General features: G+C 45.7%; 3 protein-coding genes across 3 annotated transcripts; 1 reads left to right on the forward strand and 2 right to left on the reverse strand.

Moving 5' to 3' along the window:
- The first annotated feature begins 359 nt into the window (after positions 1–359).
- LOC123060605 (serine/threonine-protein phosphatase 5) lies at positions 360–6772 on the forward strand. The gene is made up of 13 exons (XM_044483386.1): positions 360–621; positions 1658–1780; positions 2775–2944; positions 3029–3100; positions 3272–3422; positions 3852–3960; positions 4063–4180; positions 4418–4565; positions 4714–4962; positions 5427–5552; positions 5695–5795; positions 5953–6027; positions 6234–6772. The coding sequence occupies exons 2-13, from the start codon at positions 1708–1710 to the stop codon at positions 6291–6293; spliced, it is 1452 nt and encodes a 483-aa protein (XP_044339321.1). The 5' UTR covers positions 360–621; positions 1658–1707; the 3' UTR covers positions 6294–6772.
- A 224-nt stretch (positions 6773–6996) lies between these two features.
- Positions 6997–8774, reverse strand: LOC123060606 (aquaporin NIP1-2-like). The gene is made up of 5 exons (XM_044483387.1): positions 8439–8774; positions 8115–8339; positions 7793–7990; positions 7602–7663; positions 6997–7466 (listed from the first exon to the last, which is right to left on the reverse strand). The coding sequence occupies exons 1-5, from the start codon at positions 8556–8558 to the stop codon at positions 7295–7297; spliced, it is 777 nt and encodes a 258-aa protein (XP_044339322.1). The 5' UTR covers positions 8559–8774; the 3' UTR covers positions 6997–7294.
- A 4061-nt stretch (positions 8775–12835) lies between these two features.
- LOC123060608 (protein BZR1 homolog 2) lies at positions 12836–15562 on the reverse strand. Its single transcript, XM_044483388.1, has 2 exons — positions 15129–15562; positions 12836–13959 (listed from the first exon to the last, which is right to left on the reverse strand). Exons 1-2 carry the CDS (start codon positions 15393–15395, stop codon positions 13156–13158), a joined length of 1071 nt encoding a protein of 356 aa, XP_044339323.1. The 5' UTR covers positions 15396–15562; the 3' UTR covers positions 12836–13155.
- Positions 15563–27496: the final 11934 nt, after the last annotated feature.

Consider the following 27496-nt stretch of genomic DNA (forward strand, 5'->3'; position numbering starts at 1 on the left):
GGACCTGATATGTGCCTAGAGTAGATAGTCGTTAGCCTCTTGGCTGGCGTCTTATGTATCATTCTCCTGTTCTGCAGTATTTGCCTTGTGTAGGCAGTTTATTTCCTGTCCATTTAAACTGCGCTTCTCAGTGAGCTGATGTATGAAGGACTTTGAGGTTTCATTCGAGCAATGGAACCAAGGAGGAGCCTCCCCGTTCTTCTAAAAAAATGATTTTGTTGTACTGGTCCGGCCTGCACATCTTTGGCGGCTTTTCCGAGAGCCTGGCTCGAAAGGCCCAGTCAACCTAACAGGGCCCATTTGGCATTCCGGTTTTCGTTTCTCTCCGCCGTAAGCTCGTCCCTCCTCCCCCTGGCTCCTGACCTATCTCGTGCTCGGTCGGTCTTGACCTACCCGAAGCTCCAACCCGACCCAATAAAATCTCTCCTACACCCTGCCGCCGCCGTAGCTTAGCGCGCGTCGCCGCCCCCCGCCTCACGCATCTCGCCTCTCGAACGCGTCGCGGCCGCCGCCGTCGCCGCTCCCGTTCTGCCCCGCCGCTCCCGTTCTGCCCCGCCGCGCGCCGCTGCCCTGCCCCAGCCGTTTCCACCCCGTCCGCTACCTTGGACAGCGGTTTCCAAGGTACGAGCTCCTTAGCCATCCAGTGATTGGTTACCTCAACCCTAACCAATCAAACCCTTGCAAGTTTTGGCCTTGAGCCCCGGCACACCGCCATCTAGATCTGCAGCCAAGGCTGTTCGAGAGATTGGGCCGAAGCTAGTTGGGTCACTTTTTCAAAGTTCGTTTTTTTCCTCTGTCAAATCAACTGCCTGCCGTCTGCGGAGACGACCGATTCATAGAGGTACCCGACCTCGTGGATTTTAGGTAGCATCCCGCTGGGAAACATTTAGGGCAACTTACTGGCTGTAGTGAAAAGCCTGGTCAGCGCATGGGACGAGCCATTGTTTCGATTTGTTATCTCTTTTATGTTTATATCTTGTGCAAATTGGAGTGATGCAATCGCACACAAAGCCAGGCCTTGCCGGGATGTTTTATCAATAGCTCTAATTGGACCTAGTACGTCCATTATCTAGCTGACTCAAGTGCTCAGAAGAACATAAGCAGAAGCACCACCCCATGTGCGTGAACAAAGGCATGTGGAATATTGACCAAAATGTCGTCTATCCCGGTTGATTGGTTCCAATGTTCAAGATATTGGTAACTGGTACCATATCAGTCGGTTGCGGAGTGAGGATAAGTAGGCGAATTTTCCAGTTAATTGGCCGATAAATCAGTCAACCGGTCATTCGGTGACCCACCGAGTAGCAATTAACTGACCGAGATGCCGAATAATTGGCCGATATTTGGAACAATGATTGGTTATACTCATCAATAGCTTTTCATAGCAAATTTTATATGGCATATCTGATTTCACAGTGGTCAAACCAAAAGTGGAATAGGGGTACGATGGAATGCATGAAACATACCAGAATATGGTGTAATAGTAAGTAATTGAATTGCTGTCTTTTAGTAGCCTGGGCACAAACATAACATGTTAACAGTCCTTAGTTACTAGTCTCTTAAACATGCATGCTTTGGTGTGTTTGAAATTTTGGATTTTATCAAACTTTTTGCAAGACTGATTTTTTTTTGCGAATTTCCTTTATGATGTAAATAGGTGAATAAGGAGCTTTGAAGTCTGTGTATGAACTAGACACAACCGATATCATGGGTGATAGTTCAAATTCAAATGTGCAGAAGGCTGAGGAACTCAAACTTAGGGCAAACGATGCCTTCAAGGGTAAGGATATATGTTATCTTCCTGTCGTATGTCTAGATTGTACACCACCATTTTATCGTCTCATTGTTGTCAATGGGGCCTTACAACTGTACTACCTCTGGTCCTTTTTACTCTGCGTATAAGTGTTCCCGTTTTTTGGACTAATTTGCAATGTTCAAAAAAGCGGAAAGTGTAAGCAAAGGATGGCACAACTTAGAGCAATGGCCGCAGCCAAAGTGCGTGTGTTTGTGAAATTGGCCGCAGCTAAAGTTCCCGAACAGACCCTAATAACAAGATAAATGGTATATTGCCATTATTGCGCAAGCAGCCAAGCATAAGTAGTTCAAAACAGCCAATTTTAAAAAACGCTTAATCTACCACTAAGGGCAAAGCGAAACGTTTTGCGATCAAGCGCTGAGCGTCGCTTAGAAACACTTTCTTGAACACTGCTAATTTGCCCTTCGTTAGAGTAAGCTGCATGGATCGTGAGAGCAGGGTCATTATAAATGGAGATAAATGTGCATGCCGTGATTGGTTAGTCCTCTGTGATTGCCTATTTGGTCTCTTGGTTTCTCCCCCCACTAGCACAACATAAGGCGAATAGGAAGGAGAGCAGTTAATGCATGCATGCATGCATTCGGGTGCATGGGAGGCAGATGATGTGTGGTGGAATAGGAATGCGCTCAGAGAAAAAGGGATTGCGCAGAGTAATACGGGAAAAATGGAAAAAACTTAGGCGAGGACTAAGAACCCCAACACTTAATTTAAGGACCCAACTTGTTGGGTTGCTTGTTGTATTTAATTTAATTTAATAGCTAGACCTGACACTAATTAATTAGTAAATGAAGTTGAGGCATATCCAGTTTTAGATGTGCTTTTGTGGCAATAAACTGAACTTGAATGACTATCTTTCACGGCATTATGCTAATATCCAAATGAGGCATACGGGGTCCCTTAGCGTTAGGATTTCCTTGATGATTGTTGTTGCCTAACTATTGCTATGTTTTCCCTCCAGCAAACAAGTTTTCTCAGGCTGTAGAGCTTTATGACCAGGCTATTGATCTGAATGGATCAAATGCGGTTTATTGGGCAAATCGTGCATTTGCACACACAAAGCTTGAGGAATATGGAAGTGCTGTCCAGGATGCTACAAAGGCTATTGAGATTGATCCTAAATATTCGAAAGTGAGTATCTATGAGACTATGACCTGGGCCTGCTGCTGGAAAAAAATTGTAGGTTCTCACCTTTTGCACAACTTGTGTCTGTAGGGTTATTATAGACGAGGTGCAGCATATCTTGCTATGGGAAAATTCAAGGAAGCCCTGAAAGATTTTCAACAGGTATATGTCATATTGTTTAATAAATCCACTTAATTATATGACTACTGGATATTGGTGTTCATTTGTGTATAGTCTGCTCCGATTACATTTACTTTTTAGACAATGAGATTCCATATTGGGATTTACTTTCCCTGCAACTAAATAATATATGCAATTGTATTTTCCTATTAGGTGAAAAGAATCTGTCCTAATGATCCAGATGCTACAAGAAAGTTGAAAGAGTGTGAGAAAGCTGTCCAAAAAATTCGTTTCGAAGAAGCAATTTCTGTAGGGGATACAGAAAGGCGCTCTATAGCAGATTCTCTTGATTATCATATAATAGGTACCTGTCTTTGAATTTCCATATTTTTTGGCACATCACTTCCTGCTCTATGTTAATGTGGCTACAAATGGGACACTAGCATTCTTTCCTTGTGCTATTATTAGTATGTTCTTTCATGATAAATCTATTTGCTTGTATTCATGAGCTCTTGTATTGGTTTTAGAGTGCCTTCCATATTCAGCTCTTGGTTGCTTCTATTGTTTTATACTTTCATAGTCTTTTAATGCTTCGGCATATTATGCACACAATCTAAGTGAAGCAACAGATGCTGAGAGTGACAGTTCTTAGTGTGAAATGTAGTGTGCTGTGTTGGTATATTGCTAACATTACATGTTCTATTAGTGAAATTGAGCTTTCGTTATTAAAATAGCTGATAGGTATTTTTATCTCAGTTATAGTTGAGTTAAACAAACATTGTTGATATTACAGAAGTTGAACCACAATATACTGGAGCAAGAATTGATGGGGATACAATAACATTAGATTTCGTCAAGCAGATGCTGGAGGATTTCAAGACACAAAAATGTATACATAAAAGGTACAGTTTGTAATTGTCATGGCAATCATGATCCATTTTGTTTTCCTTCTACAAGTTTTCTTGGATATTTTTGATGAACTATAAGTTGGCAACCTGGTATAGGTATGCACTACAGATTGTGTTACAAGCACGGGACTTGCTGCGAGCAGTGCCTTCCCTTGTCGATGTGAATGTTCCGAATGGTTGTCACTTTACGGTCTGCGGTGATGTTCACGGCCAGGTATTTGCCTTAACAAGTAAAGTGTTTCTCTGGACATAGCTGTCAATAACCATTTGGCGTATGCATTTTGAAATGCTTTAATCCTGTGAAGTGGTAACATAACCCTTTATATTCACACATATAGTTAGAATGAGGTCAAAATCACTAGCCTTAATGACATTCTAATTTTGATTGTGATTTCTTTTGTTGTTACCTATTGGGGAGCTTAACGCCCTGCTGTTCTATTTCTATTTACAGTACTTTGATCTGCTAAATATATTTGAGCTCAATGGGCTTCCCTCTGAAGACAACCCTTACCTCTTCAATGGAGACTTTGTGGACAGAGGATCGTTTTCACTTGAAGTCATACTTACTCTCTTTGCATTCAAGTGTCTCTATCCAACTGGTAATAATCTTCAATTATTATATTGTTCATGGTCATAAATTGAACTAGTCGGTTTGCTGTAGTATGTATTCTGCTACATCCTCCTGCCAGTTCAGCTTTAATTAAGTGGAACTATGAGTTAAGCGTGGCTAGAATGTTCTATAATCAGGTATGTATCTAGCAAGAGGAAACCATGAAAGCAAGAGCATGAACAAAATATACGGTTTTGAGGGAGAAGTGAAGTCCAAGTTGAGTGATACGTTTGTCGAGCTGTTTGCTGAAGTATTTTGTTGCTTACCTCTGGCTCATGTAATCAACAAGAAGGTCTTTGTAGTTCATGGGGGTCTGTTTAGTGTTGATGGAGTAAAGTTATCGGACATTAAGGCCATTGATCGTTTCTGTGAGCCTCCTGAAGAAGGTATTTCTCACTTCACTATTTACAGTTGTCCATTCTTGAGTGGATATATGATTTTTCCTTCATTCCTTTTTAATGAACTGCTTTTATAAACACCTGAGTTATGCAATGATTGCATTTTTCCTTGCTTCTCGCCTGAAGCTGGAAACATATCATCGACTCATCGTTGACATCAAAGATGTCAAAGTACCTTTTCATTATTCTGTTTTTTAGAAACTGAAAAAGAAGTCACCATTGCAACCTTGATTTTGTTCATTTTGTGCAAGATATGTCCATGGGATTACAACCATTGCATTTCTGATGGCTATGTGCTATCATTGTAGATTCTGTTGTGAATTCGTTCTGCAAAAACATTTACTTGTTAACAAAACTTGCTATGGAAGTAATATATATTGCATTTATGTGTGTGTATGTATATGCGTGCTTCAGCTATTTGGCAAACTAAACTCTTGCTTTGTTGTTGACAGGTTTGATGTGTGAAATTCTATGGAGTGACCCTCAGCCTCAGCCTGGGAGAGGTCCAAGCAAACGAGGTGTAGGGCTTTCCTTTGGTGGAGATGTGACAAAGAGGTTTTTAGAAGATAACAACCTTGGTAGGCCCCATAACAAATTGTCGTTCTTGTTGTTTTAACGTACCAGATACATTTAGTTTAAACTTGCTGGAGTATCTTTCTCGTTTCTATATAGCATTCTTTTCTTGCATGTTTTCTTCTAATATGGTTGATTGCCTGCTAGACCTTGTTGTCCGATCCCACGAAGTTAAGGATGAAGGGTATGAAACCATGCATGACGGAAAGCTTATTACTGTCTTCTCAGCTCCTAACTATTGCGACCAGGTATGCTAAATCACGGGAAAAAACTACACTGCTTGCATTCCTTGCAATTCTCTCTTGATATATAGTCCTGGGAAGCCATCTGTTTTCCTTTTCATGTCTGTTCCTCATCATAGTATTGATGCTGACTGCATGATGCTGTTCTAAATTTCCGATGCAGATGGGCAACAAAGGTGCATTTATTCGGTTCAGTGCTCCAGATTTAAAGCCAGATATTGTTAGTTTCTCAGCAGTGGTATGTCCTCGTTGGCCTTTTGCATCTAAGCTTCTTGCAAAGTGCGTTAATTCTTGTTGAACTTGACTGGCACAGCATATAGTTCGAAAGTTGCAGATATCTATTTCAAGCACCTCCTAACTGCTTATGCCCTAGTCATTTATTTGATCAATCATGCTGAACTTTTCTCAACCCACATTTGGTTGATCACACTTCTATTATTGCAGTCACACCCTGATGTCAAGCCGATGGCCTACGCAAACAATTTCCTCCGGATGTTCCAATAGCACCAGGCGGGACCTGTCTGGCCAATTTTGATATGCAAAACTTTTCTGTGCCCAGCTCACTGCGTACCAAGTTCTCATCCAAGTCTTGCGTTGAGCAGCAAATATTTTGCTACAACAACTTTAGATGCTGCTGTTACCCCTCCTGCCCTTTGTTAAATTATTATTGGTTCTAGCACAGTGATTTAGGTGTCTGTAGTTGTACATTTGCTTTATCTTCCTGCCCTTGTCCCTGTGATTCCCTTCATATCTCTAGTACATCAGTCTCTGCTCAGCTTTCACCGTGCTGACACCCCAGGATTGATGCCTTTTTGCTCTCTATTACTTGTGTGGATTGTTGTACTACATTTCATACACAAAATGATTCCCTATGATTATTTTGTACTGAGGGCGAGCACAGGATTGTGCAATATAGTGTTGTGTCAACGCCACAATGCGGCCTTGTAACACTATTGTTTAGTTTGCCTGCCACTTCTATGTTACTTTTTCCCCCGGTGTGCATTTAGTGTCTGCATTGATTTTCAGCTCGTCAGTGAGGGATGATTGCGCAAACACTTACTTTTTCCAAAAAGATGGAGATGTTTTCAAGCTGGTAATTTCCTATTTAGGAATTTTGAACGTTTGGCTGGACTTTTAAGAGTAATCTCACCATCTGCGTTCAAGTCTTTACAATTCGAAATAGGTTCTTAGTTATGATAACAAGGCATGGAAAAGTTTGTCCAGATTGATTGTATTGTTGATGCCAAATACTAATTTCATGGGCAAATGTGAAAGAAAGGAATATGAGTCTGGTTTATCAGGAAACCACCCATGAGCGCACGTACATTTTTCACCTCTGTAACATACTATAAACTCCGTTTGGAAATACTTGGCGTGGTTTTAGTTAAAGTTACTTCAAATTTGAACTATAACCATGTCGAGTATTTACGTGGTTTTAGTTCAAGTTACTTCAAATTTGAACTATAATCATGTCGAGTATTTCGGAACGAAGGAAGTACATCCTCCTAATCATTTCTAACTGCCTTTCCAGGGAGCCGGATGAGGTTGTAGGTCCAGGCTCCCGCCACCGTCCCGCACACCGGGCCGACGATGTACACCCACACGCTGCCGAACTGGCAGGCGACGATCGCCGGCCCTAGGCTCCTCGCAGGGTTCATTGACGCCCCCGTAATCGGCCTGCGCATCCGCTCCGAAGAAGCAAGAAGCAGAATGCAACATCCACAGATCAGGTCAGGGGGTCAGGGGTAAGAAGATCAAGAATCTACAATTTCAGTTTATTTGCCATATATGATGCTTTGGATCGGCCTGTACCCGGCAAAGAGCACGTTCAGCACGACGGTGGCACCGACTGCGAGACCAGCCAGTTCACCAACCTGCAAGAGAAAGCGTCACTCAGTTCTTCATACTCCCTCTCTGACATTCCAGAGCTATCGCATATCAGGAAAAGTTCATCGTTTCCGATCGATCTCCAAGTGCTGGGCGGCGCGAAGCGGTGGTCTTACCGCTCTGTCGTCCGTGGCCACGCCTGAGACGACGAACATGAGGTAGAAGGAGATGATGAACTCGAGCGCCACCGCCTGCGTGCTCGAACCGGACGGCGTCGTCCCGAGGAAGTGCCCGTGTGCGCCGCCGAACGTCAGCCGCAGCGTCAGGCTCGCCAGCGTGGATCCCAGCACCTGAGCCAGCACATAGGACGGCACCTGCAACACATCCACATTTTCAGTTTGTCAATACACTGAAAAAGTGGCATTTTCGGATAATCTACAGTGTTTCTGATCACATCATGTTTTTTCATCCCAACGAACATCCCTGTGTTGAAAGTACCTGCTTCCACGGGAAGCGCCGGCAGGTGGCGAAGGCGATGGTGACGGCGGGGTTGAAGTGCGCGCCGGAGACGTGGCCGACGGAGTAGACCATGACCATGACGACGAGCCCCCACACGACGCAGATCCCCGGGAACGTCACCGCGCCGCCCGTGCTCTGGTTCACCACCACGGAGCCGCACCCCGCCAAGATCATGAAGTAGGTTCCCAAAATTTCTGCAAGGATCTGTTCAAATCTGCGTAAAACGAGCACGACTCTTCCAGCAAAATTCGTTCTACGCAGTACAGAACTGCATACTGCAAGCACACATATAGGAGTATATACCTTCTGCATGAATTGGACGGAGATCATGTCACCGCCGTCGCATCTGCTGTTGTTATTAGTGCTGCCCCAATCCTCTGAGTTCTTAGACGTGGCCTCCTTTACGTCTTGCCCTTCTTCCATGGCTCCGGTGGCGCCTCCGTCGTCTCTCCTATGTTAGTGACACGCTGTGCTCTCCGTCGAGCACAGTGGCACCCTGCTTCTCCTTCCTGATCTCTACTTGATAGCGCCGAGATCGTTTGAGTGTAAGTATATCTCTTAAGGAATTAGGAATCATATCATCATATTCTTCTTGGACTGGTTACCTACTCTGCATGACTGGAGGTGGCTTGATGGAACTATCTGAATTAGGCGTGTGCAAAAACGTAACCAACTCAACTACGAAGGGCTAAACGTGATTTATGTAGTCTTCTTACAAATTTTTCACGCCTAACTGAATCCATCTTCAGTAAAAGAAAAAAAAATATGTGGAGGCTATAGGCTATAGCGAACCACACAAAGCTAAAAATGTATAAAGATAAAAGCTTGCAACAATTGGTTGGTTCATGAATGAATCTTTGTGCATGTGCCATCCTAAAAATGTGTTTGCGACTATTGGTTTATTCGAACGGAAGACGAGCTATTTTCTAACGAAGATGCATCAAGAATTAAAATCCTTATCATTTTTTTTCAAGAAAAAAGAGGTTCATAAGAAGTATAAAGCACCACAAACATAATAAAAGTTACACGGAGGACCATGCACAGCCGAATGACCACACCGCCACTATAACAAGTTGTCAATGCCCTATTGTCGCCGTTATTCTACCGAAGCAGGCTTGACCTTGACGATGACAGTGGATAAGTCTTCATGCACAACACCCTAGAGCCACAAACATCGTCATTAAACCCTTGAAGCGCCTGGCATCAAATCTCGATGCCACACACACGGCGAGAAATCCTAACCTCGCCATCCCAAGGATATGACAGGAATCTATGCCAGAACACCACCGACTCCGTGCCGATGTGCGAACTCGAGGAGGATCACATCCCAAAAGATCAACTCAAAGTTGAAGCATCGTCATGCGTCCGAACGTCGTCCCCCCGCGAGAGAAAAACTATAACCTTAACTATTGGCTGAAACCGAGGCAGGGATCCCCCTCCCGCCACCAGCCACTTGAGTGGTCGGTAGAGGGGAGGTGGATTCACGGATTTGCCGGCGAAGCATAGAAGGGATGAGTGCCCTAGCCGCCGCAATCGCAAGAGGGAAAGTGAAACCCAAGAAATTAGTACTAAATCAAGCATCCTGACCATTGTTTGCCGGGTATTTATTTTGGATATCGAAAATACAACCGATTATTTTTTGTGGACTACGTGTGATCCACGTTTGCACATTGTCACACATCGTGTGTCAATCAAATGGATAATGACCCAGCTTTAGCTGTTTTTTTAGCTCTATAAGAGCAACTCTAACGGCTTCTGTAAATCTCAAATAATTGAAGTTGGGGCAGAAAAAAAGCTCTTCAACAGCTCTCGTAAACCCATAAACTTTTTACGGATCCCCTAAAAACACCCCCTCATCCCACAAGTATACGGGAAGATTTGTCCTCTTTGTAAATTTTTGGCGGTTAAAAAACCGCCTAACACTTCATTGCTTCATCCCGCGCCGCCGCCGCCGCCGCCCTCGCACCGCCACTCCGTGCCGCTACTGTCGTGTCGTCGCATCGCCATACTGCCGCCCTCACGCCGCTGCCCTACGTCGTCGTGCCATCGGGCTACTGGATCATCGTGCCGCCATGCCACCACCTCCATGCCGAGCCACCGCCTCGCCGCGCTGCCACCACGTCAGGCCACTGCTACACCGCCGCCCCGCACCGCACCTCGCCGGTCACCGTCACACATGCCAATGACATACGGGCCCAGGCATTAGTTAGGTTTGTTTGACTAAAAAAAAGAAAAACATATTTTACGGAAAGAGGTTTACAAGATTTGAGAAAAGTTGTTGTCTAACAACTTCCCGTAAATTATATATTCATCCAGTAAAACCACTTTTATGGGAAGATTTTTGCGGGAGCTATTGGAGTTGCTCTAACAAGAAAATTGATACAACATGTAGCTTAGAACACAAAATTCTAGTTGTTTGGCAGTCATATAAATGTGGGTTAGCAATTTAGAAAGAATTTTCTGTAAATAAAACTTATAAACAACTTCAATATCTATGTGCAGAGAACCACAAGTTCACAATATAAGTTTTGAAGTATTTTCCTCCTCATTCCCTCCGGTGAAAACCCTAGGAGCTACGGCGGCAGCGCTGATCTACCTCCTCCCTGGCGAGATCATGGGCCCTTTCTCCCTTCGTCCGCTACTTTTGGCGACATGAGTGAGCGGAAATCCTGTTACTTCGTACCAGTAGTGGTAGGGTGAGGTTTTTCGTTTAGATTTTGGTTCCTAGTCATCAGTGGTAAGGTGATGGTGCCACCTTCGGCATGGAATAAGTCCTTTCCTGCCTCGTTCTCATTCTGATGGTGGTTCGTGGCATCGTTGGTAGGCATGTGGAGGGTGGTGTGTCCCTTGATATGGTTCTCCGGGTTTTTTTTTTCTTCTGCGAGTTTGTTTCGGTGTGCTGTCCTGCGGAGCGGATGGCGTGGTTGTGCGTCTTGGTTCTCCGGATCTAGTTTCAACTAATGAAGGTTGGCCAGTTAGGGCTTCGTTGGGGAGCGTGTGTGAATTGTGCTTTCCGGCCCGTCTAGACGATCATGTGGCGTTATTCGAGTCCTCTATGGAGTTTTCTTCCCTGGGGCGATGATTTGCTATGCAAATTGCGCTCAACGGCATTTTCTGGTCTACATCAACGTTTTGCGGGCCAGTCTAGGTCTCCAATGCAATCGCTTTATTTACGGTTGCCTCGGAGAAAATTTGAGCTCGTGAATCGTACCAAGCATCGGTCTCAACTTGAAGCACCAATCCTAGCCACGAACTCCGCTAGCAAAACGACCAGGGATATTACCATAGCACCCGTTGTTGGCACCCGCATTGGAGATGGCCTTAGAGGCCACATTATCACCTCATACCACACAAGACCCTAGCCGTCAGATCACATCAAATGGACGGTCCATAATCATGTGGTGCACCTTAAGTTTTCTCTTTTCTAAGTGTTGGCTACTCAAGGTCTCTATGGACCAAATTTTGTGGACTATCTATGACATTTTGTAGAACTTCAATCTATGGAGCCCCTTTGGATCAAAGCAAGAGGTTAGATCTCAAGAAAGTTTGACTTTCTATGCCTTATTAGGGTTGCTTTGTCTATGTACACATGGTATGGTTTTTATACGACTTTGTATTTGGTCTATGCTACATTCAATGGAGTACCACCTTTTGTTCATGGCGGTGTGTACACGGTTGAAACAGATGGCCAGGGAGGTTTTTACCCAACATGGATAGCGGTATAGGCTAAAAGTCCTGAAATCGAAAATGGCATAGAGTTTGAGCCTGGAGCCAAAGCCCCAACCCCTCCATTTTAGGTTTCTGAAAGTAATATCGGCTGGATAAGCCTGCTCCATATTGATTTTTCTCCGGTTTCCTTTTAGAAATAGACTTTAATGTTGTCAGTCTATATTTTCACATTGTGTGTCTGTTCATGTTGGTTGTGTGCAACATAGTTACGCATAGACGAGGTGTACACTGCTACATTACGAGTTTATATACAAGCACCCTCTTTATGGGGGGAAAATAGGACGTCGTGTCTTGCAAGAACTTTAGCTTTATATCGGAGTTTGCAAATACCTCTGTTTTGATTCCTTACTATAGTAGAATTCGGCAAGTCATAACATGCTGATCTCATCTTCTTCTTTTGCTTATTCCTACGTTTCAGAGGAGCCCTTGACTCGTACTCAATCTTTCGTAACTTGGCGCAAATTTAGGCTAACCAAAGCGCTTCCACACGATACATCCTAAAGCACGGTTCGCTGAAATACTCCGGCAAGTAGCGCTGCTCCCAGCAGCAGCAGGCGACTCTGCAGTCTGCGGTACAGATACGACAAGGCGCCGCCTGGTGTGGTGTGGTGTAGACTACGCGCTACGTACGGAGTAGATATTTTTCTTCTCCGCTGGTGAAGGTGAAGATCCTTCCGCATTGTCCGGCTTCTGGAGGGCAGGATTTGCGGACGGCACGCCCGCGTTTTTCTTTGACTTGGCGCAGCACGGCACGCTCAGTTAAACCGGAGAAAGCGACGGCAGTGCTGGCCAGCAGGCCTATTTGGTCAAGGCACAATCACGCCCGCCGGCCCCGGACAAGACACGGCCGCGACGCCGTCCGCCCCTCGACCAGAAACACCGTGTTGACCCCCGGCAGCGCGGACTTCGCAGCCACCGGCGTGCCGACTCCGTCCACCATGGCATACGAGAAAAGGGGGGCGGTCGAGCCGGGAAGAATGGGTAATTTTCGTGATTTCTGACATCAATGTACATTTGTCACAACAACAGCACAACGAGCTTACATTGCGGCCAAATCGAGGTCACCAGCTGCGGAGGCTACATATCAGCTGGTTCTGGCCGCCGAACCCTCCCTAGCTCTTGTAATCCGCACAAATAAATAACACAATTATCATCACCACAGCAAGTGAAAGCTATCTGAAGGAACCACACGCTTGGTCTCTCTTTCAGAAACTAATGGAACACCAAGAAGAAGAGGAAGAAATAAGCTACAACAAGAAAGAATCCCGCCCGAGTTAGGTTTCTGTTAGCATCAGCTCCTCGTCCTGGAGCTCCCGAGAGTGAGCTCCAGCTCGTCCGATCCGGAGTCCTCGTGGATCCTCTCGCCCTCCCACGCCCTCACCAGTCCGGCGGTGGCCTGCTGAGCGCCGCCGTTGGTGCTGCTTCCAAACGCGAACTCGTCGGAGACCACGTCCATCATGTGAACGTCCGGGTGCCGCGCCATGCCAGGGATCACCGGCGAGCACGTGCCGCTCTGCCCCGGCGTGCACATCCTTGATGAACCGCCGCCAGGGATGGCTTCTTTGAAGACGCTGAATGGGTTGGAGGACATGAGACTGAATGTGGGCGATGAAGGGCTCGTTGACGAGATCTGGATGCCGGCCAGCCATGCCGGGTCAGGAACCATTTGACGCCCGGGGCTTGGCGGGGTGGAGTTCACCACGCAAGGGCTGTTTGAACCATGCCACGGAGGCTGGATCACCGACTCGTCCCAGTCTGTCTTCATGCGAGGGGTGCGAGCAGTCGGTGAGCTCAGTGGAGGAGTCACCGGGGCGCTAATGGAGCCCCCGTGAATCAGCAGCGGCGGAAGATGCGGCCGCTTATTCGATGCCGTCGAATTGGAGAACGTTTGCAGCCAAGGTAGGATGGGGGTTGCATCAACGCCATTAACCATGTTGTTAGAATGCGGGAGGAAGGGCGAAGACGCGCCGCTGGGGAATGAAGAGGAGGTAGGGCTCGCATTGTATGATGCCCGCGGACTTGGCTGATATGAGGAACATGGGCTTGGTGACACGGAGCACCCAATCCCATCCATGCGTTCTGCAGGTCTGCATCCCTGTGAACAAATAACAAACACATTGTTAGTTTCTGCAGCAAAATTGCTACCTACTGAACAACATTTTAACGTACAAAAAACGAGCACATTGTTAGCATCAGAGGACTCTCTCCGACTGGCTGAAAGTAAACCAGATGCGGTATTTCTGCAGAATTGATACCTACTCAACAACATTTTATCACGGAGCAGGACACTATTTCACACCATGGCACGGGGAGAGCACTACATTGCAAGTAGTAATATGTATATATAGAGAAGTAATGTACGTATGATAGATAGATAACCATGGCACAAGTAATGTATGATAGCTCATGGTGCAAATATTAATGCGCTATCCTGACAAACACGGAGAGGCAGCAAGCCTCGTGGCTATTTGCCACAGTTCGACTCGCGTGTAGCAACGATCAGGCAAGCACAAGATGGTCAAACATCATGATGCCGACAGTGAATTGCACCATGCTAGACTGTGGGATTGCTTGGAAGACATGATGCAAAGGCATGAACACGCAGCAGGCAATAATTCAGGAGCATATAGAGTTGCTTCAGCGTGTTTCTCGCCCACAGATCTTACGAGCCGAACAGGAATCCTGATCCACGAAATGCTAGCATCGCGATAGGATTTGCAGGGGAGCAGCACGGCACCGATACAAGATGCTCAATTCGTCGCCGCGCTAGGAGAATCTAGCTTTTCTTTTTCCCCAGCGGCAGCAGTTCCCCGATGCCCCGAAATTCCACGAACGCGCCTGCCAGACCAGCCACCCACCCACCCCGCACTCCCGTCCGGCACACCCGTGCACGGACCAGACTGGCGTCTCCCACCACACCACCCTTTGCCCGTCGCCACCCACGTGCGACCCATCCCCAAAGAAACGGAGGAAAATTAAAATAGGAAAGGTACGACTGGACGCCACACGGTTCACACCGCGCCGCAGGCCGCCCAGGCACCAGCTGACCCTCGCCGTACCACGCCGAGATCCACCGCGCGCGCCGCCTCCGCCGCAAACCTGCTGCGCTCGACGAGCTTAGCTCGCTCGCTGGACTACGGCGCCGCTGGCCGGCCTCCCGTGGAGGAGCGAGGCAGAGGGATCGATCGACCGGTTGTGGTGGCGGAGATCCATCCGGCCTTGCGGTCGGGGGAGAGAGAGCGGGGAAGGCGTGGTGGTACGGACCTTGCGGTAGGTGGTGCCGTCGGGCTCGACGACCCAGCCGGCCTCGTTGCAGAGGGCCTTGAGGACCTCGTTGTTGTCGCAGTGTTTGGGCAGCTTGTACCCGCCGTGCGCCCGCAGGCCGGAGAATATCTTGGCGGCGATCGCGCGCCGCCGCCGCTCCCTCCGCTTGTTGTTCTCCCTCTCCCTCCACGTCGGCATCCTGCCGCCCGCTCCCCCCGCCGCCCCGAAGTCCGCCGCTCCTCCTCCTCCGCCTCCCCCCGTCGCCATGCCCTCCGCACCACGCAGCTCGACTCCGCTGCCGGCTGAGCTCGAGGAAAGGGGCCTTGCCGAGCTCGAAGGAAGAGGTCGCCCTCTCGAGTGGGCGAAGGAGCGAGAGCAGATCACACGGAAGGAGAGAGAGAGAGGGAGAGGGACAGAGAGGGGGAGAGGGTGGGTGGGGGAGCAGTGGCGTGAGCTTTGAAAAGCCCCGGCTCGCGACGCGGCCGCGACCGCCCCTCGATTTCCCCCTATTTACGCGCCTGCCACCGGCGGGAAAGCGCGGTCGACGCGGCGGCGCGCGGAGGGGCAGGACGGTAACTGCGCGCCGCACCGCGGGGGCAGGCAGAGGGGCAACCCACGAAGCGTGTTGCTCCGCGGCGGGGCCGGTCCACGTCAACGAGCGCTGCACGTGGGCGCCCACGGGCCGTGGGGCCCGCGGCCCGGGCCGTCGTGCGGACGGGCGGCCCGTGGGGGAGGAGGTGGGGCACGTGACGAGCCTGTTGCTTTTCGGGGCCACGCGCTCGTTTCCTTTCTTTTCTTTCCCTTCGCTCGCACCGCCCGTTCCGGGGCTAAAATTGATTGAGATGTGGTTTATTTTGCGGCGTGTCTGTGCGTATTTTTGGACCCCGCCTCGGCGTGCGGGGGGAGGAAAGGAAAGTAGACGGACTCGGAGCGCGAGCGCGGCGCGGGTGTCTGCGATTGCGCGCGAACGGGGGGTGGGACGCACGGGGAGCACGGGTGGGGCTCGGAGGGGTCGAAACGTGGCGGCCGAGGCGCGGCGGGCATCTTTCTTTGCCCGCGTGCGTCGCAGGGGGAGGCGGGGACGGAACGGCGGCCTACTAGTTTGGAGTCAGACTATACATGATTTCTTTCATTAAGTTTGGGCTTTTGGTTCAAAAAATCGTTGAAATGCACTCCCTCCCTTCCTAAATACTCCATCCGTTCCAAAATAAATGACCCAACTTTGTATTAAATTTAATACAAAGTTGGATCATCTATTTTGAAACGGAGGGAGTATAAGTCTTTTTAGAAATTTCAAATGAAATGCAATATATCGATATATGTAGACATATTTTAGAGTGTAGGTTCACTCATTTTAGTTCGTATGTAGTCACTTGATGAAATTTCTAGAAAGACTTATATTTAAGAACGGAGGGAGTACTCACTAAACGGACACCGCAAAACAGTGCGGTCATTAGTTAGGGCGTCTCCAACGCTGACCAGTAAACGGGCATCGCAAATGTCTGTTCCGTCGCGCCCAGCCAAATGGACGGCGCATGGACCCACTCCCGCACGAAGGACACTCACTTGCTATGTCTCCGTGGGTGCATGTGGTGGCGGCGTGGGTGCAGGCGGTGCCGGTGATGGTGGCGGGTAGACGTAGTCGCCGGCCGCCGACTGTTGGAGCGCCTCCTTGAGGTCAGGCCACCGGGTGTCTTCCTCGCGCTTCGAATCCTGGATAGCACGTTGGAACGCCTCCTCTGCCTCCCCATCATCCTTCCTCACCACCGGCGGTGGCGGTGGGGGACGGATGTTAATCTAGACGACGCTGCTACGGCGCACGTAGTGCTCGGTCGTGAACCAGACATCCTAGTTCAGGGAGTCTGGCACGTACATCGAGTCACGGTGTTGCTTCGGCATGAGGAGAGCACGACGCTTGCGGATCTCCTCCACACGCACCCGCTTGGACGGCGGCACGGCCGACACCAGAGTGCGGTGGGGGTCGAGGTGCCAGTCGTGCGGGAGGTTGACGTCAGGCCACGACAACGGGACTTGGTACTCCAGTGGTATGGCGCCCGGTGCACCGGGTATATACAGTAGGTCGTGTGGCCGTCGAGTCCCCCTCCTCCCATCCCTCGCGGCACCAATGTGAAGCTAGGCAGGCCTCACGATGAGCCAGCCTCATGGTCATGCTTTCCTTTGCTAAAGCACTCATGGCGATGGTGTGCCTAGGGTTTTGTTGCCGGCAACAGAGCACGCGTGGCCAGATGTGAACGGGGGTGGAAGGAGAAGTGGATGAGACCCCCAGCATGCTTGCCATTTAAAAGGACGTGGACTCTAGACGCTTCCAGTCGCCGTCGTGCGGGCCCGAGGTGGGTGGGTGGCATTGACTATGATGAAGGAAATATGCCCTAGATGCAATAATAAAGTTGTTATTTATATTTCCTTATATCATGATATATGTTTATTATTCATGCTAGAATTGTATTAACCGAAAATTTGATACGTGTGAGAATACATAGACAAAACAAAGTGTCCCTAGTATGCCTCTACTAGACTAGCTCGTTAATCAAAGATGGTTAAGTTTCCTGACCATAGACTTGTGTTGTCATTTGATGAACGGGATCACATCATTAGGAGAATGATGTGATGGACAAGACACATATGTTAGCTTAGCATAATGATCGTTAAGTTTTATTGCTATTGCTTTCTTCATGACTTATACATATTCCTCTGACTATGAGATTATGCAACTCCCGAATACCGGAGGAACACCTTGTGTGCTATCAAACGTTACAACGTAACTGGGTGATTATAAATATGCTCTACAGGTGTCTTTGAAGGTGTTTGTTGGGTTGGCATAGATAAAGATTATGATTTGTCTCTCCGAGTATCGGAGAGGTATCTCTGGGCCCTCTCGATAATGCACATCACCATAAGCCTTGCAAGCAATGTGATTAATGAGTTAGTTGCGGGATGATGCATTACAGAACGAGTAAATAGACTTGCCGGTAACGAGATTGAACTAAGTATAAGGATACCGACGATCGAATCTCGGGCAAGTAACATACCGATGACAAAGGGAATGACGTATGTTGTTATTGCGGTTTGACTGATAAAGATCTTCGTAGAATATGTAGGAACCAATATGAGCATCCAGGTTCCGCTATTGGTTATTGACCGTAGATGTGTCTCGGTCATGTCTACATAGTTCTCGAACCCGTATAGTCCGCACGCTTAACGTTTGATGATGATTTGTATTATGAGTTATGTGTTTTGGTGACCGAAGATTGTTCGGAGTCCCGGATAAGATCACGGACATGACGAGGAGTCTCGAAATAGTCGAGAGGTAAAGATTTATATATTGGACAATAGTATTTGGACATCAGAATGGTTTCAGGACGTTTCGACTATTTATCGGAGTACCGAGGGGTTACCGGAACCCCCCCCCCCCGGGGGAAAGTAATGGGCCTACATGGGCCTGATACGTCTCCAACGTATCTATAATTTTTGATTGCTCCATGCTATATTATCTACTGTTTTGGACATTATTGGGCTTTATTATCCACTTTTATATTATTTTTGGGACTAACCTATTAACCGGAGGCCCAACCCAGAATTGTTGTTTTTTTGCCTGTTTTAGGGTTTCGAAGAAAAGGAATATCAAACGGAGTCCAAACAGAATGAAACCTTCGAGAACGTGATTTTTAGGAAGATTATGACCTGGGAGACTTGGACCCTACATCAAGAAAGAAACAGTGGCTTCGGGAACGTGATTTTTAGGAAGATTATGATCGGGGAGACTTGGCCCCTACGTCAAGAAAGAAACGGTGGCCGTTTCTTTCTTGACATGGGGTCCAAGTCTCCCGGATCATAATCTTCCTAAAAATCACGTTCCCGAAGGTTTCATTCCGTTTGGACTCCGTTTGATATTCCTTTTCTTTGAAACCCTAAAACAGGCAAAAAAACAGCAATTCTGGGTTGGGCCTCCGGTTAATAGGTTAGTCCCAAAAATAATATAAAAGTGGATAATAAAGCCCAATAATGTCCAAAACAGTAGATAATATAGCATGGAGCAATAAAAAATTATAGATACGTTGGAGACGTATCAAGCATCCCCAAGCTTAATTCATGCTCGTCCTCGAGTAGGTAAATGATAAAAACAGAATTTTTGATGCGGAGTGCTACTTGGCATAATTTTAATGTAATTCTTCTTAATTGTGGTATGAATATTCAGGTCCGAAAGATTCAAGACAAAAGTTCATATTGACATAAAAATAATAATACTTTAAGCATACTAACAAAGCAATTATGTCTTCTCAAAATAACATGGCTAAAGAATTTATCCCTACAAAATCATATAGTCTGGCTATGCTCTATCTTCACCACACAAAATATTTAAATCATGCACAACCCCGATGACAAGCCAATCAATTGTTTCATACTTTTGACATTCTCAAAACTTTTTCAATCTTCATGCAATACATGAGCGTGAGCCATGGATATAGCACTATAGGTGGAATAGAATGGTGGTTGTGGAGAAGACAAAAAGGGAGAAGATAGTCTCACATCAACTAGGAGTATCAACGGGCTATGGAGATGCCCATCAATAGATATCAATGTGAGTGAGTAGGGATTGCCATGCAACAGATGCACTAGAGCTATAAGTATATGAAAGCTCAAAAAGAAACTAAGTGGGTGTGCATCCAACTTGCTTGCTCATGAAGACCTAGGGCAATTTGAGGAAGCCCATCATTGGAATATACAAGCCAAGTTCTATAATGAAAATTTCCCACTAGTATATGAAAGTGATAACGTGAGAGACTCTCTACTATGAAGATCATGGTGCTACTTTGAAACACAAGTGTGGTAAAAGGATAGTAACATTGTACCTTCTCTCTTTTTCTCTCATTTTTCCTTTTTTTATTTGGGTCTTTTCTCTTTTTTATGGCCTCTTTTCTTTCTTTATTTTTTATTTTTCGTCCGGAGTCTCATCCCGAGTTATGGGGGAATCATAGTCTCCATCGTCCTTTCCTCACTGGGACAATGCTCTAATAATGATGATCATCACACTTCTATTTTTCTTACAACTCAACAATTACAACTCGATACTTAGAACAAAATACGACTCTATATGAATGCCTCCGGCGGTGTTCCGGGATATGCAATGACTCATGAGTGACAAGTATGAAAGAATCATGAACGGTGGCTTTGCCACAAATACTATGTCAACTACATGATCATGCTAAGAAATATGACAATGATGGAGTGTGTCATAATAAACGGAACGGTGGAAAGTTGCATGGCAATATATCTCGGAATGGCTATGGAAATGCCAGAATAGGTAGGTATGGTGGCTGTTTTGAGGAAGGTATATGGTGGGTGTATGATACCAGCGAAAGGTGCGCGGTATTAGAGAGGCTAGCAAAGGTGGAAGGTTGAGAGTGCGTATAATCCATGGACTCAACATTAGTCATAAAGAACTCATATACTTATTGCAAAAATCTACAAGTTATCAATGCAAAGTATTACGTGCATGCTCCTAGGGGGATAGATTGGTAGGAAAAGACCACCGCTCGTCCCCAACCGCCACTCATAAGGAAGACAATCAATAAATAAATCATGCTCCGACTTCATCACATAACGGTTCACCATGCGTGCATGCTACGGGAATCACAAGTTTCAACACAAGTATTTCTTAAATTCACAACTACTCAACTAGCATGACTTTAATATCACTATCTTTATATCTCAAAACAATTATCAAGTATCAAACTTATCATAGTATTCAACACACTCATAAGAAAGTTTTATTATTAATCTTGCATACCAAGCATATTGGGATTTTAAGCAAATTACCATGCTATTAAGACTCTCAAAATAATCTAAGTGAAGCATGAGAGATCAATAGTTTCTATAAAACAAATCCACCACCGTGCTCTAAAAGATATAAGTGAAGTACTAGAGCAAAACTATATAACTTAAAAGATATAAGCGAAGCACATAGAGTATTCTAACAAATTCCAAATCATGTATGGCTCTCTCAAAAGGTGTGTCCAGCAAGGATGATTGTGATAAACTAACAAGCAAAGACTCAAATAATACAGGACACTCCAAGCAAAACACATATCATGTGGCGAATAAAAATATAGCTTCAAGTAAAGTTACCGATAGAAGTAGACGAAAGACGGGATGCCTTCCGGGGCATCCCCAAGCTTTGGCTTTTAGGTGTCCTTAGATTATCTTGGGGGTGCCATGGGCATCCCCAAGCTTAGGCTCTTGCCACTCCTTGCTCCATAATCCATCAAATCTTTACCCAAAACTTGAAAACTTCACAACACAAAACTTAAAGTAGAAAATCTCGTGAGCTCCGTTAGCAAAAGAAAATAAAAGACCACATCAAGGTACTGTAATGAACTCATTCTTTATTTATATGGGTGTTAAACCTACTGTATTACAACTTCTCTATGGTTTATAAACTATTTTACTAGCCATAGATTCATTAAAATAAGCAAACAACACACGAAAAATAGAATCTGTTAAAAACAGAACAGTCTGTAGTAATCTGTAGCTAGCGCAATATCTGGAACCCCAAAAATTCTAAAATAAATTTCTGAACGTGAGGAATTTATCTATTAATCATCTTCAAAAATAACTAACTAAATATCACTTTCCAAATAAGAATGACAGCAGTTCTCGTGAGCGCTAAAGTTTCTGTTTTTTACAGCAAGTTCAACAAGACTTTCCCCAAGTCTTCCCAACGGTTCTACTTGGCACAAACACTGATTAAACACAAAAACACAACCAAAAACAGAGGCTAAATAATTTATTTATTACTAAGCAGCAGCAAAAAGCAAGGGATAAAAATAAAATTGGGTTGCCTCCCAACGAGCGCTATCGTTTAACGCCCCTAGCTAGGCATAACAAGCAAGAATAGATCTAGGTATTGCCATCTTTGGTAGGCAATCCATAAGTGGCTCTCATAATAGATTCATAAGGTAATTTAATTTTCTTTGTAGGAAAGTGTTCCATGCCTTTCCTTAACGGAAATTGGAATCTAATAGTTCCTTCCTTCATATCAATAATTACACCAATCGTTCTAAGGAAAGGTCTACCAAGAATAATAGGACATGGAGGATTGCAATCTAGGTCAAGAACAATAAAATCTACGGGCACATAATTCCTATTTGCAACAATAAGAACATCATTAATTCTTCCCATAGGTTTCTTAATAGTGGAATCCGCAAGGTGCAAGTTTAGAGAGCAATCATCAAAATCACGGAAACCTAACAAATCACACAAAGTATTTGGAATCATGGAAACACTAGCACCCAAATCACATAAAGCATAGCATTCATGATATTTAATTTTAATTTTAATAGTTGGTTCCCACTCATCATAAAGTTTTCTAGGGATAGAAACTTCCAAGTCAAGTTTTTTCTTCATAAGATTGCCTCAAGGCATCAACGATATGTTTAGTAAACGCTTTATTTTGACTATAAGCGTGAGGAGAATTTAGCACGGATTGTGAAAGTGCTAGTGATCGACTAGAGGGGGGTGGGGGTGAATAGGCGATTTTTATGAAAGTCTTCACAACATGGAAGTTTCAAAGACAAACGATAGAGATAAACCTATAACCATGCAGCGGAAGGTAGACTACACTAAGCAAGCCATAGTCAAGTATTCAATGAAATGAAAGCACAAAGATTAATAGCATCTAGGCAGTATAGATCAGGATGGAAGATAGTATGAAGCCAATCAGAACAAGCAGTCACACAGTGAAGACAAATAGATAGTGCAAACAGGCAATGACTTCACAAGGACCAATCTGCAAATAAAGAGATGGGAAGGATAGAACCAGTGGCTCGTTGAAGACAATGATTTGTTGGACCAGTTTCAGTTGCTGTGACAACTGTACGTCTGGTTAAGGAGGCTGAGATTTAACTCAGAAGACCGCATCTTCAACTTATTCCCCTTGAGCTAAGGACACCCAGTCCTCGCCCAATCACTCTGGTAAGTCTTCAAGGTAGACTTCCAAACCTTCATAGACTTCGTTCACCGGCGATCCACAATGACTCTTGGATGCTCAGAACGCGATGCCTAACCGGCTAGAGGATACACAGTCCTCAAGTGTAATAAGTCTTCAGATCACATAGACAGGAAGACTTCAGTGATGCCTAACACTCTTTGGCTCTGGGTGTTTAGGGCTTTGTCCTCGCAAGGAATTCTCTCTCAGAGGCTTCGAGGTGGGTTGTTCTCAAACGACAAAAGCCATATACTAACTCTGAGCAGCCAATCATTTATGGTTGTAGGGGTGGGCTATTTATAGCCACTAGGCAACCCGACCTGATTTGTCCGAAATGACCCTGGGTCACTAAGGAACTGACACGTGTTCCAATGGTCAGATTTCAAACACACACGGCAACTTTACTTGGGCTACAAGCAAAGCTGACTTATCCAACTCTGGATAAGATTTGCTCTCATTGTCTTCGCTCGAAGACATAGGATTTTGGTTAAGCATCACTTCAGTCATTCTGACTAGTTCACTTGGACCCCACTTAACAGTACGGTGGTTCCTATGACTCAACAAAGAAGAAAACGAAACAACGAAACAACTAAGTCTTCATGCTTCATAGTCTTCACGCGATGTCTTTTCTTGTCATAGTCTTTAATGTGAATGTCTTCACATACCACCTTTGACTTCAATCTCTTCATACATTTTTAGGGGTCATCTCTGGTAGGAAAACCGAATCAATGAGGGACTTCTACCTGTGTTATCCTGCAATTCTCACAAACATATTAGTCCCTCAACCAGGTTTGTCGTCAATACTCTAAAACCAACTAGGGGTGGCACTAGATGCACTTACAATCTCCCCCTTTTTGGTGATTGATGACAAACTGGTTGAAGTTTTCAACAGGGAATAAAATATGTGAAATTGTAAAGGATAGGGTATTGTCTTCATAAGTGGCAAAGGCTCCCCCTAAAGATGTGCATATAAGTAATTTGCTTTTGGAATGCAAATGCACATGGCAGGTTGTACTTGTGGAGATCCTCTTCAACTCATGATGACAATTCATCATGCATGATTTGATATTACGAAGATAATGACATGCATGACGAAAAATGGACGTCTGCAAAATGACCTAAGCGCGGAAGTTATCATCGCACATGCGGAATTTATCATCGCATCACAGAATAGCAAATAAGTAGCAGACGACCATCGAGTTTAAGGGTTACAACTCAAGGAACCAAATGTATCAAAAAGTGAGAGTTGTAAGCACTTGGCAAAAGTAGAAAAAAGTAAAGTGACCACCCATATGGACCCGCTTGAAGACTATCAACTCGTATGCTTCTCCCCCTTTTGTCAGTAATGACCAAAAAGGTTTGAAGACATAGAGCTTCTACTCATTCCCATGAGGTGCAGGCGAGGCAGCAGGGGCGTCGTTGAGGTCCGGTGGTGCAGAAGAGCTCGGTGCAGTGTCGACGCACGCTGAAGTTGGAGGTGGTGAAGTGGCATCATCTTGGTCATCGATGACTCTGGCATTCACTATCGCAGCTGAGGACAAATAGTCAGAGTCTTCAAGTGAGGGAGTCTGACGCAAGTGAGCATTCCTTGGAGGAGTTGAGTCAAACTTGAATCTTTCTGTGAAGCCATCGTCTTGCAGATCAGCTTCAGCACTAAGCAATGTCAAACTCTTCCAAGACCTCTGACAGGTTTCATGTGTAACAAAGGCATTCTTGGTGGCAAGATTGCGAATGTGATTGACGTCCACCAAGAGGCTTTGCATCTGACGCTTAAGCCAGTTATGATGCTTATCCTGTTTCTGATGTAGCGTGACGAGAAGCTCTCGGTCATTGAGAACATGAGATCGCTTCCGAGGCCTTTGGGCAATGCTGCTTCTAGTGGCGTCAGTTTGAGCGCGAGGGGCACGTGTGTTACTAGCCAAGGGATAAACACGCGAGACTGCCTGAACTCATTCAATGGGCTGAGTGAAGCTTTGACGATCAGCATTGTGAAGATAAATGGGGTCCTTAGCAGGCTCTGGGTAAATAGCTTCAACAGACAGATCAACCTCTGGCAAGAATACAAGATGATTGCGCGCAGACGGATGATAGTTGAAGGCAGAGTGCAGCTTGATAAGACGCATTACCCATGGAGTATAAAACTTCAGACCAAAAACGTCGGAGCCAGATGCAGCCAACTGCTTGATGAAGAAGTCTTGAGCATTGAAGCTGATGCAATTGAAGATATAGAAAACCAAAGTCTTCATTGCTCCTTCAAGCTTCGCTGCAGATGAATGTCCTTTGATAGGCCATAGAGTTTTTCTGATGATATGGTAAATGGTGCGAGGCAGATACTCTAGGTCTTCAACAAAGAATTCAGATGGTATTCAGCGTCGTGAGGCAAAGGCTTCATCATGCTCAGCATTTGGCTCATGTTGGGTTCTGGCTTCTGGAAAATGCTCTCCAAAGCATTCTGGTGTTGTTGACAGCCTGGTTCATAGTATTCTGTAAGTGCATCTAGTGCCACCCCTAGTTGGTTTTGGAGTATTGACGACAAACCTAGTTGAGGGACTAATGTGTTTGTGAGAATTGCAGGATAACACAGGTAGAAGTCCCTCATTGATTCGGTTTTCCTACCAGAGATGACCCCTAAAAATGTATGAAGACATTGAAGTCAAAGGTGGTATATGAAGATTTTCACATTGAAGACTATGACAAGAGAAGACACCACATGAAGCCTATGGAGCTCGAAGACTTAGATCTTTCGTAGTTCTCTTTCTTCTGTGTTGAGTCATAGGAACCACCGTACTGTTAAGTGGGGTCCAAGTGAACCAGTCAGAATGACTGAAGTGATGCTTAACCAAAATCCTATGTCTTCGAGCAAAGACTATGAGAGCAAATCTTATCCAGAGCTGGATAAGTCAGCTTTGCTTGTAGCCCAAGTAAAGTTGCCGTGTGTGTTTGAAATCTGACCGTTGGAACACGTGTCAGTTCCTTAGTAACCCAGGGTCATTTCAGACAAATCAGGTCGGGTTGCCAAGTGGCTATAAATAGCCCACCCCCTACAACCATAAACGGTTGGCTGCTCAGATTCAGAGTATGACTTTTGTCGTTTGAGAGCAACCCACCTCGAAGCCTTTGAGAGAGAATTCCTTGCGAGGATAAAGCCCTAACCACCCAGAGCCAAAGAGAATTAGGCATCACTTAAGTCTTCTTGTCTGTGTGATCTGAAGACTTATTACACTTGAGGACTGTGCATCCTCCAGTCGGTTAGGCGCCGCGTTCTGAGCATCCAAGAGACATCGTGGATTGCCAGTGAACGAAGTCTGTGAAGGTTTGGGAGTCTACCATGAAGACTTACCAGAGTGATTGGGCGAGGTCTATGTGACCTTAGCTCAAGGGGAATACGGTGAGGACTGGGTGTCCTGAGCTGCGTGTTCAGGACTGGGTGTCCGGGACTATGTGTCTAAGGTTTAAATACCTAGCCGCCCTAACCAGACGTACAGTTGTCACAGCAACTGGAACTGGTCCAACAAATCATTGTCTTCAGCGAGTCACTGGTTTCATCTTCCCTTCCCTTTACTTACTGTTACTCCTTGTGAAGTCATTGTATGTTCGCACTATCTTTTGTCTTCACCGAGTGACTGCGTGTTCTGTGTGGCTTCACAATATCTTCCTACCTGATCCTTACTACATTGCTGCTATTAGTCATTGTGCTTTCAATCTATTGAATACTTGACTATGGCTTGCCTAGTGTAGTCTACCTTCCGCTGCAGGGTAATAGGTTTATTTCTATCGTTTGTCTTCATAACTTCCACGTTTTGAAGACTTTCATAAAAATCGCCTATTCACCCCCCCTCTAGTCGATATAATGCACTTTAAATTGGTATCAGAGCAAGGTGCTCCCTTGTTCTGTGTGATTCAGTTTAACCACCTGGAGTTTTAGCTATGTCGACTGCAGGGATAATTAAAGTCTCCGCTGCGTGCCCCGTCTTCGATGGAACTGAATATCCCTACTGGAAGAATAAGATGCGCATGCATCTTGAAGCCATTGACGTCGACCTATGGTATGTCGTCAAGAACGGCGTTCCCAAGGCTGGAGAAGGTGTCACTGCTGCTGATATCAAGAAGTTCATTCAACTGGACTCTACTGCCAAGAATATCATCTGTGGTCATCTGACCAAAGGACAGTATGGCCGTGTGAGTGCTTTGGAAACATCTAAGCTGGTCTGGGACTGGCTCTCCAAGGTCAATGAAGGCGTCTCAACCCAGAGAGATCAGAGAATCAGTGTCCTTCGCAACCTCTTCAACCGCTTCAAGCGAAATGACAATGAGAATGTCCAGCTCACATTTGACCGACTCACTGACATCACAAATGAGCTTC

Source organism: Triticum aestivum, chromosome 3A, assembly GCF_018294505.1.
Source record: "Triticum aestivum cultivar Chinese Spring chromosome 3A, IWGSC CS RefSeq v2.1, whole genome shotgun sequence".
In the NCBI taxonomy this organism is placed as follows: Eukaryota; Viridiplantae; Streptophyta; class Magnoliopsida; order Poales; family Poaceae; genus Triticum; species Triticum aestivum.

Excerpts from the sequence above, each read along its gene's own strand:
- LOC123060608 (XM_044483388.1), bottom strand. The coding sequence starts at position 15,395 with ATGGCGACGGGGGGAGGCGGAGGAGGAGGAGCGGCGGACTTCGGGGCG. Across the intron at positions 13,960-15,128 it reads ACGGCACCACCTACCGCAAG|GGATGCAGACCTGCAGAACG; the intron begins GTCCGTACCACC and ends ATTTGTTCACAG.
- LOC123060606 (XM_044483387.1), bottom strand. The coding sequence starts at position 8,558 with ATGGAAGAAGGGCAAGACGTAAAGGAGGCCACGTCTAAGAACTCAGAG. Across the intron at positions 7,991-8,114 it reads GGCGCTTCCCGTGGAAGCAG|GTGCCGTCCTATGTGCTGGC; the intron begins GTACTTTCAACA and ends GATGTGTTGCAG. Across the intron at positions 7,467-7,601 it reads CTGAACGTGCTCTTTGCCGG|GCCGATTACGGGGGCGTCAA; the intron begins GTACAGGCCGAT and ends GCGGATGCGCAG.
- LOC123060605 (XM_044483386.1), top strand. The coding sequence starts at position 1,708 with ATGGGTGATAGTTCAAATTCAAATGTGCAGAAGGCTGAGGAACTCAAA. Across the intron at positions 4,181-4,417 it reads GCGGTGATGTTCACGGCCAG|TACTTTGATCTGCTAAATAT; the intron begins GTATTTGCCTTA and ends TTCTATTTACAG. Across the intron at positions 6,028-6,233 it reads TTGTTAGTTTCTCAGCAGTG|TCACACCCTGATGTCAAGCC; the intron begins GTATGTCCTCGT and ends CTATTATTGCAG.